The 16,663-nt window shown below is 35.9% G+C and overlaps 1 protein-coding gene across 3 annotated transcripts in view; it reads left to right on the forward strand.

Moving 5' to 3' along the window:
- The window catches only part of LRRK2 (leucine rich repeat kinase 2), a 63,721-nt gene that overhangs the window by 5,996 nt on the left and 41,062 nt on the right, over window positions 1–16,663 (forward strand). For all 3 annotated transcript variants that reach the window (XM_030960365.1, XM_030960366.1, XM_030960367.1), the window contains exons 4-13: window positions 1,668–1,756; window positions 2,149–2,283; window positions 3,923–4,057; window positions 7,516–7,647; window positions 10,155–10,274; window positions 11,379–11,503; window positions 12,060–12,139; window positions 12,726–12,832; window positions 14,468–14,597; window positions 15,150–15,274. In XM_030960365.1, the coding sequence (XP_030816225.1) occupies window positions 1,668–1,756; window positions 2,149–2,283; window positions 3,923–4,057; window positions 7,516–7,647; window positions 10,155–10,274; window positions 11,379–11,503; window positions 12,060–12,139; window positions 12,726–12,832; window positions 14,468–14,597; window positions 15,150–15,274 (1,178 nt within the window). The remainder of the gene's footprint in view (window positions 1–1,667; window positions 1,757–2,148; window positions 2,284–3,922; window positions 4,058–7,515; window positions 7,648–10,154; window positions 10,275–11,378; window positions 11,504–12,059; window positions 12,140–12,725; window positions 12,833–14,467; window positions 14,598–15,149; window positions 15,275–16,663) is intronic.

Raw genomic sequence — 16,663 nt, forward strand, 5'->3', positions numbered from 1 at the left:
GAGAAGAAAAGGTCATTTTTTTTCAGGAGATTTTCCCTTTTGTGTATGTAACTATTTTGGGAGAATAGGAATATTAAACTAGAAAAAGCATTTCTTTCTTTTGTCTTTCAGCTGTGATCCAACTTGACTTCACTGCAGTTATGTTTACAAATGGTAGTTTGCTATTGATTTAGGTGTTTTTGACAGACAGTGTAATGCATAATTAAATAGTTGCTGTCACTGTTTCTCACAAGAGAAAGAGAATTTCCTTCAGTGTATTTGCATTCTTTCCACAAGCTTAAGTAGCCTTCATGAGATGTTTTGTAATCTCCTATGTTAAACCTTCCTACAGCAGAAGAAGTTTAGAAAGGTTTACATCCTTCTTGGTTATACTTGAAATGGGAGGATACATGGGAGGGAATTCTCTGAAAGTAAATTTGGGAAGTGGATGTTATGCCTATAACTGATGTTACACCTCTCATCAGATTTTGCCTCTCATGTCTACTTTGGTCATCATAGCTACAAACACTAGTGCTACAACAGAGGAGAGAGAAACTGGCAGCATCATAGTATGAAGGGAAGACAGTGATTCATTCCAGCTTATAAATTTAGACTTCAGCAAGGCAAACAACCACTGCCAGAGCTGGAGTATGAAATTTGGATGAAACTTCAACTGCTGCTTTTGTTTTTCAAGACAGGTCAAGAATATCAACTGAAGTATTACAAATGACTGTACAGTATATTTTTATTAGATATTATATAGGCAAAGTTTCACATTTGAATATTATTAAAATTGCAGAATCAAGCTCTCTAAAATAAGGAAAAGTAAAAAAATAAAGTTTCTTTAGTTTTTTGGGTGTAAGTCTATGCATTTTAATTTAGTTTTTAATTACAGTTCCCCCCCTTTTGATATAGGCCTCATGCAGTGTGATATCAATGCTTTTAAATTTTTTTTTGAAGAGGAGTTAGAGATTTTTAGTCACTGTTTTACAGATAGTAATTTGAGTAAAGTATGTTGAAAATATCTACTGATTTTTCTGTGCCCAGTTTGATACATGACCTGAATTTTGCAGTACTTGGCATTGTTTGGCTCTCTGTTTAACAAGTCAGAACAAACTTACAGAAATTACACAGAGTGCAACTGGCAGTCTAAGATTTTTAGTGGTTTGTCCAGCATCATGTAAGTGCTGTAGGGCTGAAACATAAGATAGAGTTCATCAAGGCGCTGTTCAAGTTCTTCAGCTGGGAAACTGCTGCTTCTCTTCCACCAGACCCTTGGTTGTTCAGTGTAACTGAGCTCTTGCTGCAGGCAGAGCAGTGCTGTGCTGTCCTCACTCTGTGGTGCTCCACAGACCAGTGCTCTGCAGGGTAACCACCTCCTAAATGACCCTGCAGAATTAATTAATATAGCTGACTAAGAATTAAAGTAAATTGGACAAGTTATACATCAGTATTTTAATGAACTATGATCATAGTTGAAATTCTAATATTACTTCATTGGTAACTTGAAAAAATATAAACTGAAATAAAAGGGTTTTTTTTAATAATTTGAGAGCTTTTTAATGTTTTGCTAATTTTTATAACTACTTCTGTTTTCAAAGTAAATGTTTGATAAAAATTTGTGTTTATCAATATTTCTTTAGCTATAACTCTTTTTTCCATTTTTTTTCTTTGTCTTTAATTTTTAGGCAGATTCTTAAAATGCTTACAGTCCACAAAGGAAATGTAAATCTTTCAGTAATAGGACTAAAAGCATTAAATCTACTCCTCATGTCAGGTATTGTGTGCTTTACTTTCCTATTTCATCTAAGCCTTTAAAACACTGATACCAAGTGTATGACTGTACATGGCAGACTGGATTTTTCTCTCTGTTTTACTCCATGAAGTCACTTGTCATTTGTACTTGTATACAAAATAATAAGAGTGCTATTTTGAACCTTTTTTTTACTAGGTAGGTATGAACTGTCTTTTGGTGGAAAAGTTTTAGAACATCAGTACTATTGCAAAATGCTACCTTAAGAGACAACTTTGTCATGGGTTATACAAAGCTGGATTTGAACTCTCAGTGTAAACTTTGAGGATGGTATTAAATAATTTTGTATTTTATGGTGTTTCAATGAAAATATTGAGAAATCATCAGTGCAACATGTAATTTCTTCTGCTGTTCAGACATAATCGCTTTCCTGCTCTTGGAAGAAGAGGTGGATGTGTTTTCCTTGGTATTTAATGCCATGCACACCTTCCCTAAAAATGAAGAGATCCAGCAGCATGGATGTAAAGTGTTACACAAACTTTTTGAGAAAGGTATTTTATCTTGTAGTTTATGACATTAGAAAATGTATAGATTGGGAGGGATGACAGATATACATTTAAAGGCAATAAATGAATTTTTGCATTCCAGATTGGTTTGTGAATTATGTCTGTTCTTAAATGAGCTAGCACAAAGCAGACTTTCCAAGAAATATCACAAATTCTATAAACTAGAGCAATGAATATGACATCTTTTAAAAAATAAAAATGTCCCTTCATTTCTAACTCCAAAGTTAACTGAAAAGATGGGATTTAATGTTGGTCAGTAACTGGAATAAAGAATAGTGACATTTGATTCTAATTCTCAAAAACAGGATTGTGTATTTAAGACTGGTAAATTTTATGTAACGTGAATGGTTCTAAAATCAAACAAATGTTTGTACTTTAGAAAAATACTTCATTCTGCTTTTTACTCTGACAATGCTAAAAGGTGATCATGTGTCCATACAATATTCCCATTTATTCTGAAAAATGAAGTCACCAATTTTTGTAGTGAATTTTTGCAGAAACCTCAGGAATTGTGCATGTTACAGCCAGAAGTCCCTTTGTTGTAGTCCCCTTGCTTTGAATTGAGTTTCTTGATTCAAAATAAATATTGAGAAATGCTATCACTCTGCTCTACTTCTTTGCTTCAAAGATAGTCTTCAGTTCTTCAGATTGGTTCTTTTTGGCACCATTCTCTATTGCTTTTTTAAGTCTTTCTCTCACATGTGTGCTTGGAATTATCTTCTCTGTTCCTTTTCCTCTTCCTGTCCCTAAAAACTTTTGCCCTGCTGTATTTTCTCTTCAGTCTCCACAACAGTCTGAACTTCTTATGTTTTCTGTGCATGTTTTTTGTAACTGCCAGATTTTTACAGATCTGGATGCAGGTACAGACCTGCATACCTTCTTCTTGATGGCAGCACCCATGTGACAAGTTCCTAGGATGCTCCTGCCTTGTTTTCTCTACCTCTGAGCCACCTTGTCAGTTTTTGTTATGTGGATGTTTGCATAACTTTATCTTTAACCAGATTCAGAAAACAATTCTGCTTGTGAAATTTAAGAGGTGCTCTTTCTCATCCTGGATCAGTTCCCTTATCTGTGTCATTGCACAGCCACACAGTTATGTCAGTATGAATAACAGGGGCCAGGAAGGGAAAAACCTTAAGCCATTAAGGTAAGATATTATTAAAGTGTGGCTTTATGGAAAAAAGTCCATTATTTTAAAAAAAATTATATAAAATGAGAGTATGCAAAATGGCATTACCTAATTTTTTTTACCACTGTATCCTTAGCTTTTCCCTCACTTATATACTGTCTTGGTTTGGACTATCTGTGGAAACTTGGTTTGAACTAGCATCTGTGAAAAAGGCTAAAAGACTTCTAAAATACAGATTTGCAAGGTAGCATTTAAAAGTCAGAACTCCATTACATAAAGTGCAAGCTAGAAAAAAGATGTTTATAAAGTAGCTCAGTTTTTAGTTAAAAAAGCCATAATTATGGAAGATTATGTGTATGGAGAGTACTTTACTTTCTGTGGAACATAGAAAATAAATATAAGGAGACTTGATAGAAACAGTTGTCTTTTCTCATGATGCACCAGGATAAGAATTATTTCCTCAAAACATACTGTATCTCTTGCCTTTCAATTTAGTTCCAGAAGAGCAACTGACTGAATTTGTTGAAAGCAAAGATCATATGATCATACTGAAAGTATTTAAAGAGTTTCCAGAGAAAGAAGAGGTGATTCTTCCTGCACTTTATTCATTACATTCCTTAGCTGGTCCACGTAAGTATTAGAAGTTATTTTCAATTCCTTTTCTCCCACACTGTGCATCAGCTCTTGCTTTCTGTAGTTGTAAAAAGTAATCTTTGTGTGATTGCAGAAAATCATTGAGAACTGGTTGGGAGTTGCCAGACAAATCACCTTCCTGTTTTCTTTGGGAAATACCCTTTTTTTTAAATGGGCTGTTTATTATATTTAACCATTAAAGCATAAATCTTTGCTAAATAACAGAAAGATACTTTCTTTCACTTGGAGTAAGTGGTAGCAAAGATGCTTGTAGAGACCAAAGTGTCAAGACCCTGTCCTGTCATCTTTTATTACTTGAAAAATAAGATATATTTACTGACTAAATAAAATCTTCAGTGAGTTTGGGTCACAGATAAAGAATATCCTTGACAAAGTCTGTCCCACAGAGGAAAATTGCCCATACAAATTCAGTGGCCAGGCCTGGGAAAAAATATCTGAGTTCAGACACCTGCTGTGGTCATTCAGTGGTGGCTGCAGGGGTGAACATTGGTAGCACTGTGCATGTGGTAGTCTTACAGTGTCCTCAGGTGTTGTGCAGTAAGACTGGAAGACAATGTCTTTGTTGTCTCTTGTCTTCCAGTAGCAGCAGGTCTGTGTTCTATGAAAATCAGATCCTGAGAAATGTGTTTGATGATTTGGGTCAATTTGTTGACAGCAATCTGATCTTGTTTACCCAGAGGCAGGTTTTGTCAGCTTCCTGCTGACAAGTTTAGGGAAGCACAGAGCAGGGTTCTGCTCTCCGTGTCTTTCATGAGGTGCATAAAGTTGTACCTCCTGCAAGTGTGTTTACTTACAAAACCTTGCTTGTACATCCTGTCTGGCTCTATAGGAGCTGTGCTGGCCCCATCAGTGCCCACTGAACAAGAACTAGACTGAAGTGTCCTGCATTTCATCAGACTCCAAGCTGTCTAGTTCCTGTTTCTTAAAATTCTTGCTGTTCCAGTTAGTATTTAAAAAATTTAGTATCCCTTGAGTCAGAAATAATTTTACCCTAGCCCAAAAGTTACTGCTGTTTTCTAGGGAGGAGGTTGCCACATTTTAAGTACTTTTCAAAACAGTAAATAGTTACACAAAGTGTAACGAGACAAGGCATGAAAAAGACCTGCTCTAAAGTAAGTATTTAGTACTCTAATTTCTAATATAAAAGATTGAAAACAGCCAGAGGAACAGAGACTACTTGCACATGAGTGTGCAAAGCTGGTATTCCTACTCTTGGTTGGTGACATCCCTCAAGAACTCAACAAAATATAGTCCTTTAAGGCCACCACGGAGAATATAATTCAGTGTTAGGTACACAATGTAACTTAGCCAGTAGCAAATGTCTCCCCATACCCTGAAGTTCAGGTCTCTATTCTGAGTGAGTACCTCACTATGCTTTCTTTCATTAATACATACTTAGACTTGGTTCTGGCTCATGTTATAAGAAATTGTAGGATAAGGGTGTACAAGAACTCTTTAATCTCAGTATTTGTGGCATGAGAAAAATGCTTTGCTGCTGACTGTCCTCCGAAGTGGAGTGGTGGATCACAGAATGTTACCCATCTAAATGGCGGGCACAGGGAGACAGCCAGGCTTGGGCTCTGTTTAGTAGGGAGGAACAGTCACCTCCAGATTACCTAACCCTAAACCAGCTGGGATGAGTCTCCATACAGAGTGCTCAGATCTCATCATCAATTGTTGAGAGAACCTGGATGACCAAGTTTTGGTGGTTAAGATTAAATGAGATCTGTTTCACCTCTTTTTCTCTACCTTGTTCTGGGACATGGAGACTTGCTGCAGATGTGCCATTGCTTGGATCTTGCAGATTTTAACATGCAGTTCATTATGCCATCTCTGTAGTGATCAATTTTGGAATCATCTGACTATTTTACTATATTCATAAGTATCACCTTTGAAGTCATAACTTACTGTGGAGTGATGCAATACTGTTTTGTGGAATGTGTGTTTTCAGTTGAGAATGACGTGATAAATGGCTGTCTTATTAAAGCATTGTGAAAGGTACCTTCCTTCACTATCAAATAGAGTGCTTCAGAAATGCTTCCCACTCAGAGCTTGCTTTTTCATCCAGTAGGTTGTCATGATTTAGTATTTAGAGATGTATTATTTTTAAGATTTGCTGCTCTTTTAAAAAGGGTGATTATCTTTAATGCTACAGTTGTGAATATTTCTCTTATGTTGTAATCAGGGAAGCCAAGCTGTTGAAAGAGCAATTAAGAAAATTTATAGACCTCAGCAGAGTAATGCTAACTCCCTTGGAGCTGGTGACAGGACTCCCTTTCATTCAGTTGGGCCAGGATTTTGGCCAAGATTTCTTGGGTTCATATTCTGTCTCATACCCTGGATAGAGATGCTACAAGGATGCTTTCATACTCTGTGTTTTAACTACCATGATGCTGTTTTGCCTGAAATCAGTGTATGTAAGATCACTCTGTCCTCAGTTGGAATGAATACATTCTGTCTTTGTATGGGCTCACATGATTGTCCTGTTGGTTTCTGTATCTGGCCTGAGTAATAAAAAGTAACAGGGTGAGAGTGACCAAGCTCTGGCACAGTTTTCTTGGAGTGGCTGTGAAGTTTCTATCCTTGGAAATACTCAGAAGCCATCTGGACAACCTGCTGTAGGCAGCCCTGCTTGAACACATGGGTTGGACACAGTGACCTGTTAGCTGTTCCTTCCAATGTCAATCCTCTGTGATTCTGTAAAATACAGGGTGTGCAATAGCTTTCAAAATATTGCAGGAACATTAGATGAAAATTTCAGTACCCTCAGGTACTGAACAACAGGTGTACTGTAGAACTAATTTGTATGAGAATAATAACTTCCTAACTTGCCCCCTAAAAAAAGAAGGAAAACTCAGAAATGCATGATTAAATCAAATAAATTACTAGAGAATGAAGTTTATGGGAAAAAATGTCTAATTTTTTTTCTTAATTTTATGCCCCTGGGAATAGTACTGAAATATTGTAAAATGTGTGCTTGTTTACAATCATGTTAGAAACACCATTTATAAGATTGATATAGTATTTATAAAACAGCTTGTTCACATTTAAGAAAAAAGCTACCTAAGATTAGTTTGGCAGGAGGTTTCTGTTACATGGCCTGATACAGAATGGGAAAAAACCAGAAATGTTAATCTGAATTTTGACTGCACATTGAAAACCATTGGCTAGATAGGAAGAAAAATCCTAGCGGTCAATTACCATTCTCTAGGTGAGAAAGCATTGTTTTAATGAATAGTTTCCAAATGTTCATCATCATTTTATAACCATATCAAGAAATAAAGCCACTTTTCCTTCAAGGTGCAAGGTAAAAATTGCAATATAATCACAGTTCTCTAAATAAATCTATTTAGCTAAAGTCTGATTTAGAATCCAGTCAACTTTTTTTTTCCTCTGTCTTATGAAGCAGTTTTTGTTTCTGTTTCTTTCTTCAGCCAGCAATGTTGAAGTGCTTATGTCGGGAAATGTTCGCTGCTACAATGTTATAGTGGAAATGATGAAAAGTTTCCCCAGCAGTGAAACAGTTCAGGAAGTGAGTTGCTGTTTGTTGCACAAGCTTACATTGGGTAAGTTCACAAAGTTGTTTATGTAAAGTCAGCTTATTCTGACTGTGTAAGAGTTGGATTTAACTGGGAGTGTTAACAGACAGCAACTGCTATTCCAATAATCCTCAGGGTGGTGCATAGATCCTTGTGCCTAATGATGACCATGACCACAGTCAATATGGTGTCCTTATGTGATAAATATAACAATGAGCAGCTGCCATAAAGGACTTAAGTTAGAGGGAAGTATGAGGCAAAAAAGGGTGAGAATCACAACAGGAGAATGGAAAATCAGTAGGTCTGATTCTGAATAAAGTTACTATAGAAAAGAAGAAAATTACTTAGAGATTTCATTTTTTGAAGTGCCAGTGGTGAATGTGTGAGAAACAACTGGTGCTGCAGAATTAGCTGAAAAGTATTCTGTAAAACTCTAGCTTTCCTCCTTGCAGTGCATTTATCTTCAGAGACCTGTGTTCCTGACAGTGATGATGCTGTCTTGGGGCCTCCCTGTGCTGCAGCAGTGAATGAATCACTGGGTTCTGGACTTGCCTTGACTTGGACAAAAGTACTTCAGTTGTCTGGGCTAAAATGGGCTGGTGTCACATTAAGAGAAATTATGTCAGTGGCAAAAAGTTGTACCTCTTAGCAGCTCTGTTCTCACACTTGTGACTAATAAATCCATTTGAGCACTTGCCAAGAACCACCTAATAGGAAGTTCAAATGACAATAAATATGTTTTTCTCCCTGCTGCATGCAAGCCCACTGTGAGCAGCTGCCTGAGCAGCCCTCACTCCATGGCTGGTTCTTCTTCATCAAGAGTTAGACTTCACAATTTTTGCAGGTGGTGGTCTGAAGCTACTGCAGATGCTGGTACCAGTGCATGATTCCCCATAATAAAGTTGGTCCCATCCTTTCACCATCTGTTTCCGCTTCTTCATGCAGATATGGTAGAAAATACAGATCAGACCTGTCTGCAACCTGGAGCAATTTCCCATTCCCCTTCAGAAAGCCAGATGAGATTTTTAGGGAAATGTGGTGGCTGCTGAGGTGGTAATTGCAGGGTTTCTTTGGAAAGCAGTGATGCTGACCTTGAACATTTTGCTGTGCAAGGCTAACTGAAGATACACAGGGAAACCAAGCACTTGTGGGGACACAGCAACTTGGTTGAGAGACCTTGATCTTGCTGTGAGTGCAACCAGCCTGGTTTCAATCAGATGTTTGCCATGTGTTTATACTGACCAACAATGAAGACGGGCAGAAAAGCAGCCACAAGATCCATTTCTTCTTTGAGCCCTTCATCTTAATAAAGAGCTGCTTTAATAGAGTTATGAAAGAGGTGTTCACAGCACCATGCAATTATGGGAGCAGATATAAAAATGTTAGGTGCTTCTGGAAATAGTCTGGAAGATTTTCATATGTATAGCCATGTTGTTTCCCAGATTATTCTGATGGACACTCTCTTCCTAAACCCATGTTAACTGGCAGTGAAATGGTAAAGTTAGCATGTACTAGCTTCCAAAATCATCATGCATGCTTGCTAATATGGTAATGGCTATCCTAGATTTGACTGTCTTTGGAATTTTAACTGGCTGATACCTGTCTGGCCAGCCCAAATCCAACAGAACTACTCATCACATAGCCTAGGTTTATTAATTTCTTTAGGTAAGTAATGCACTTACACAAACAAACCTTTTCCATTAAAATATGTTAAGAAACAGGGATGCTGATATAATATGACCACAGAACTGATCTTTCCCATTACTACTCTGATTCTCATTTTTGCTTATCAAGATTTAAATGAAATTGAATATCGAAATAGAAGCCATAGCTATCAAACCATATTTGACAGAGTGTTGGTCTATTATTTTCTGCATAATACTTCTAAACAAGGAAGTTATTTGAATTTGCTTGCTTTTTGGAGAGTACCTTATATTCAGCCTGTAATACAAAAAATACTGTACAACTTAGAATAATTGTTACACTTTAAATAAATTTATTATTATCCAAAGGCTTTCTTCTGTTTATTCTTATCCAAAGGCTATTTATTATCCAGAGGCTTTCTTCTGTTCCAGAAGGACTCTATTCTATATTTATAATGCTGGCCTTGATTTATTTAATGAGGAGGGCAAAGCCAGAGAGTAAACTAGGGTTAAATTATTTGTGTCAGAGGATAAATCAAATCATTGCAGGAATTCAGGACCAGGACTGCATTTGCTTCCTGGCAGGAAGTCTGCAAGTGATACACCAATTGTATTTTTCTTATTTTGATGACAGCGTGTGTTTCATTTTGCATTAAACTTCTGCCTCTTGTAAAAAAAAAATTCAAAAAGTCACACAAAGAATGTAGATCCCAATTTTTTTTCATCCTTAACCTCTTCTTTCTACAAATAAAATTTTGATGTCAAGCCCTGTAGTAAGAAAAACAGCATTTGTTACAAAATTTGTGCATTGTATGCTGAGAAATTTATGTTAAATGCTTGTAAAGCTCCAAATATGTGTTTGTATTAATTTGATATCTTATCTGGTTTCAGGAAATTTTTTCAATATCCTTGTATTACATAAGGTTCCAGAAGTCATTGTGAAGGCTGTTACAACATATCCTGAAAATGCAAAGTTACAAGCTGCAGCTCTCAGTTGTTTAGCTCTTCTAAGTAAGTAAATGTTACTTTTCACTCTAGTAATTTCCTGTAATAATTATAAACTCCATTTCTTTAACACAAAAGCCTCAGGCAGGACAGCTTCAACAAAGCTGGATTTCCTACATGGTTACAGTTTGCTGTTTCACTATGATAAGTCTGAGTTCATATCATATGTCCAACATCTGCACCATGTTCAGAGCTGGTAAGTTATGTTGACAGATCTGAACAGAGCAAACTGTTTATTCATAGACAAATTTTGGATAATCCCTTCTTAACATAAAGTCTCCAGTGATAACAACACTGGTTTGATGTTGTGTTTGCCAGGTATGACAGTACTCGTGCTGTGGCAGTTGATAGCAGCAAATCAATGCTTGTGCTTGAGTTCTGAAATCAATTAAAAGATGTAAACTTTTCCTTGAGTACAGTTCAGACAGAAATTAGTTAGCTAATGGGAGAAAGTTAAGAATCTGATCCTCTTTGTCCTTTAGTAATTGTTCCATATTAAAGTCAGTAGAAATGCTGTTTAAGAGGCCCCAAAATAGCAAAGATAGATATCAGTAGACATTCCATTATGCCTCAGATATTATGCTCAGTGTTGGTATCTCTTTCTTTCCCTTAATTGCTGAAAATCACAGGTAGAAAATTACATATTTCAAATTCTGTTGCACTTTCCATGTTATCTCTCTCTTAGCAACTGCAATTTGCATTTGTTTTAAGCAGCATTCCTTCAGAGTGTAGATGGCTCTGTAATAAGTGGTTCCATGCAAATGATTCACAGTTATATTTTATGTCTGTGGTATTCTGTACGTAAATACACAACAAAGAGGTACATGCAGGTCTTTTCAGAGCCAGAGCCTAGACTGATCTGTAACTCTGTGATATTTACTACACTACACTTAAGTTTTTCACTCCCTTTATAACCTTGAAGACATTTTTCAAGTCTGCAAGTCTGTCTCAGAGTTTATAGCAAAAGATTTCTCCTTCCCAGAAAAGGCTTATCTTCCCACTGATTTTCGCACATTGCCAGTGTGAGTGCGTGCATGACTACAGAAAGGTTAAGACATAGATATTTTGTTTTCACAGTAAGAATTTATTGTAAATATTTTATATTTCCAGCTGAAACAATATTCTTAAACCGGGACTTAGAGGAAAGAAAAGAAGAAGAGGAGGAAGAAAAGTTATGCTGGTTGGAAGCGTGTTACAGAGCATTAGAGCTGCACCGAAAAAATACAGATGTGCTGGTGAGAAATTATGGGTGATGGGAATATGGAAAGACTGTATTATGTATGAAATAAAATGTTTAGAAACATGCTTTTCTCATCAATATCCTCAGGCAAAAATAAAGACCTTAATGTCTGGGTTAGATTTAGAATAAATCTTACCTTCCTTGCCTTTCTTTGTTCATTTTAAGAGGTTTTACTTCTTCAGATCAAATGTAGGTATAGGTAGTTAAGATGAGGCTTATACCTGAAACTTTGGCCATGCAAAGATTGTTGTTTACATACCTCCTTTGTATCCAACAGCCAAACACAGGCCCATCAAGAGAAGAATTAATCTTGTCCTAAAATAGATGTCAAAATGGAAATCGAATAATGAGACTGTCACACATGTTTGTAACTTGGGCCTATCTGAGCTATAAAGAATGTTACAGTGTACATTTTGTTCTATTTCTACATAAAGTGCCTTGTACCTCTTTTGTGAACTGAAAAGCAGTCAAACTATTTAGTTTTTTTTTCATATATTTTTAATCTTCTAGAGGTGTATTTTCTTAATCTTTTTGTCTTGGCTTATATTTAGGAGGCTGCGTGCTGGGCTTTGAAAAATCTGTTTCTGTATCAACGCAACCTTCATGAGAGGATTGGAGATGGAGATAATCAGTCAGTGTTGTCTTAAACTGGATTTTTGGAAATGAAAAAAAATGCATGCCTGTTGTTAAGCCATTTGATATTTCACTTTTCAATTATGTTTAATTTTATAGTAGATTAAATGCATGATGATCAGCCACACCTGGAAAAGGTTCTTCCGAAATGTGCTAACCTTGACTCAGGAAAATATGTCAGTGTTTTCATAAAGGGTCAGAACACAGCCTATTAGAGCTAATTTTTAGTTTGTGAAGAATTTTGTCCTCAGTTGCAACAGGGATAAAGAATGTAAGAATTGGGAAAACAGACAAGATTAAGATACCTAGCATGTAAAAATTGTAGAAAAGCAGTGCTCATTTTCCCACAAAACACATGAAAAAGCATTATAGAGGGAATGCTGCCTCATTAGGGAGAATCTACTGGGCATGAACAGGACACAAATTTCCATTTTACTTGCTGTTGCTCTGGCAACATATTAGAGAGCAAGAGCAATCACCTGAAATTGTCATTATGTTACATAATACTTCTTTAAGAAACTGAACAGTTATGAAGTAACTACTGTAATACAGTCAATGTGCAGTGATTTGTTTCTCTCTGAAAGGTTCCCAATAGACAGAGCAGTGATGCTCTCCATGCTGATGCACTCCTCTTCAAAAGAAGTGTTTCAAGCAACTGCCAGCACCTTGGCAATTTTGTCACAACAAAATGGTAAGGGACTTTAATTATATTTTCTTTCTTATTCAGCAGAAAGTTTTTGCAAAAAAAAATTAAAGAGAATTTAGTGTACTGTTGAATGAATACAGTACTCCCTGTGATTAGAATATTATGTTGTTGTGATAAGTAGGAAGTTTATTCCTTGCTTTGAAAAAGTTACTGTTGGCTAGTATCAAAAAAATATGAGGAAATTAAGAGCTCTCTGCCACATAATGGTGTTGCAATTGCTACTTTTTGGAGTAGGAGACATGAAAAAAACTGTGCTCTCTTTGTATGCTTGTTTAAATATTTATCACATGTTTGAATTTCGTCAAGAGCAACATTTGTTGAAAAATCACATGAATAAGGATCACAGCCCAACAAGTACCACCTTCTTGCTTAACACAGTCCTGTTGACTTCAGTGGATCAAATTGTGTAGAAACTTAAGCATGTGCATGACAGTTTTCAAGATTGCTTTACTCCTGATTGTGTCCCTAACATGGTTTCCTAACTTTTTTCAATTTGCAGACCCCCTCAAAATTTTTCAGTGGAGATGTGGACCCCTGAGTAGAGTATTTAAGCCTACTGACAGTTGGCCTGCTTTTATTAGATAACTTTCACAGAATCCTTTGAAATGGTTATGGACCTCAAGTGGTTTGCAGACTGCACATTGAAAACCACTGGCTAGATAGGAAGAAAAATCCTAGCAGTTAATTACATTCTCTAGGTGAGAAAGCATTGTTTTATCACCAGTTTATTGAGCCATCCAAGTACATAAAACCTAACACAGAAAAGGTTTTATAATTATTTATGAGATCAATATGTATCTATACTGAGAAATGGATCTCATAAATGTATGCATACTATTGTCATATCCCAGGTACTTTCATAACATGTTACTGACAAGTGGGCCTCTGGTTCCTTCTGGAAGTCTATAGCGAGTTTTTATTCTTTTTTCTTTTTAATTATTATTATTTATGTTTTCCCCCTGAATGGATGTGTTTACAGCAGTAATGATAGACATAAAGAAGCTTAGTAAAACCTGCTGGCATAATGCAGTATTGCTTGAACTAACCATCTGAAATGGATGTACTGAACTGGGAATAACAAGATTTGGTGGTAGTTACTATGATAATTTTAATAATGTTCTAATTTTTATTAGTTACCGTTTTTGCTACGTGTGCTTGGATATTTGAATTTGCAAAAACTGAATTAACAAAGTAAAGAGAATTAATAAATATAAGTTAATTTTTTTAAGTTTCATTTTGGAAGTTAAAAGTTTTTTTTTAAGTTTTAAGCTCTAGCTTTCCTATATTATCACAGAATGCAATTACAAGGAAAAAGTTTAAGAATAAACTTTTCTGAAAATATAAGTGAGGCTATACATTCTTCTTCCCATATGTTAACTTTTAAGTAAAAAGAGTAGATGTATAGAAATTTATTAGACAATTAGAAATTATAAGGTGTTTGATTAAGCCATGCAAACATACATCAGCTTCAGCTCAAATTGCTTCCCATTTTAATTTATACTGTAATATCTCTTTGATGAGGTGAAAACATTGGAAAAAAAAGGAGGAAAAAAAGTTGTGTTTGAGAACTGCACAGAAAGAAAGATTTACTTATAGGATGCTTGCTCTTTTGTGTTTTAGTAAATATTAGGAAGACACTACTGGCAAAAGGCATACATATGAATGTTTTGGATATAATGAGGAAACATCCACATTCTCCTGAAATGGTTGAAAGTGCCTGCAGGATTCTGAATCATGTTTTCGAAGGAAGGTAATAAAATTACAAATGCATGTCCACTTTCATGGTGAAGGGTTTTGAGATTCGGTGCCAAGAGTGATTACATTTAAGTTGTTGACTGGGAGTGAAATTGACCACAGACTGACAGCCCTGTTTAAGACATGGAATTTGGTGAGCCCTGTCGTCAAATGCCCAAGGAGGTGTGTGTAGGGAGCTGCATATTCTTCCCTTCATGGTTCTTGAGCAGTGAGATTCAAATAGACAATCTCTGGGTGGTCTCCCTTTCTGTTAGCCACACTGAATTGCATTGAGAGATAAGAAATTTCCCACAAAATTACCTCTGATTATTAAAATAGCATTTTGTTAATATTAATTTCTTGTTGGCTAGGATGCAATTATTTACATAGACTGAATTAATGGAATGGCATGAAAATAGTTTGCTATGATGAATAAAAGTACCACAGTTTAATTTATGTTTCAGATTTATAGTGTTCCAAAGGGTTATCACACAGTGATAATTAAGGACAAATTTATGTAAAATTTGGAAATGCATTATTTTATTTATTTTATGAACAATATTTTCAGTTTCCCTCATCTGGATGTAATGACAGTAGCAGTATCAGAAGTTGTAAAAGCCATGAGGAAACATGAAAAATCACTCTCTGTACAACTGGAAGCACTTCGAGTCATTTTACACTTCATGATGCCCAGTAAGTCATCCAAAGGCATACACCAAATCAGAGAAAAGAATCAGATAGCTGGGTTTTAGTCTTATCTAATGAGACAACTTTTAATGTGACTTCAAAAATTATTGCAGTTCTGTACATAGCAGAGAATAGCTGTAAGTCTTTAGGAACATACTAGATGGGAGAAAATATTTGAGGTATTGAAGGTTACAGATCAAAACGATTACTGCTGATTTCCCCTTGATTTCATCATTGTAGAGTTAGCTCCATTCCTTCTAAGGAATTCAGGGAGTGAGTGTGGAGCTATCAGTGTCATTGTGGTTTGCATCATCAATGCCCTTTAAGCGAGAGCAAATCCTTATAGTGACATGAACATTGTTGTACACAAAATGCAATTGTTTTGATAGTGTCTCTTGGAAGGAACATAAAAACTGGACAATGATCTATATATTTAAAGATGTAAAATATACAGTTATATACTATTTTCTATCAAAAAGGAGAAACCAAACTGACTACTTTAGTTAGAAGTTCCGTTCCAAAAAAAACCCTCTTTATCAGCAATCCAGAGGGTGGAAAAATGTTCTTTATTAATTATATGGCTTTAGTAGAATTTTGGAAAAGTTTTACTATTTTTGTCCATGTACTGCTATAAATCTTGCTTTTTTCCTGTGATATTGAGTGTAGGAGCACAGACATGGGTACTGATGTTTTTTTCAGAGCAACTTTTTGCAAGTATCTCTCAGCAGTTTGAGCTGAACATTTACAAAACGAATAACTCTGAAAATAGTGACCTGATCAATATGCAGACTGATTGCAGGTTTTCCGTTTCCTTCTATTATTTGAGTTCTAATCCTAATACTTTCCTCATTTTTCAATGAAGAGCAAGGTTTAGATTTGATATATGTGTTCTAACATGGAGGCAAGGCACTTTGCTTGCCAGTATCCTGGAAGAGAGGCCTTTCTAAAGTGTAATCAAACACAGAGAGCACTACCTGGATGTTGGAACTTGCAGGTTAATTAGGAAATAAAAAAGTAATTCATGGGAAAAATAATAATCACAGTAAATATGTATGCTAAAATGACTTTGAAAGGATCTCTGGGTACTTTCTGTAGTGTCACTTGACTGCAAGTGCCAAATACTACAAGAAAGGTAAATCTGAAAGACCTTTCTCTGATTTTTTTGTATATGCTCACATTCCACTTAATGTCATCTGTGTGTAAAATTTGTGCTATGATGTGCTGCCAAGTGAGCAAGAACAAATAGTTTTTAGCTTCTCTATAGTGTCTCCTTACCAGAAGGAAGAGGCATTCTGAAGTTGGTATCAGGGAACTCCATAGCTCAAAAAAGTAATAGATTGCAATGTACCTTAGAACAGATTCTTTGGCATGGTTTTGATTTTCATAGTAAGCACT

Source organism: Camarhynchus parvulus, chromosome 1A, assembly GCF_901933205.1.
Source record: "Camarhynchus parvulus chromosome 1A, STF_HiC, whole genome shotgun sequence".
Taxonomy (NCBI): domain Eukaryota; kingdom Metazoa; phylum Chordata; class Aves; order Passeriformes; family Thraupidae; genus Camarhynchus; species Camarhynchus parvulus.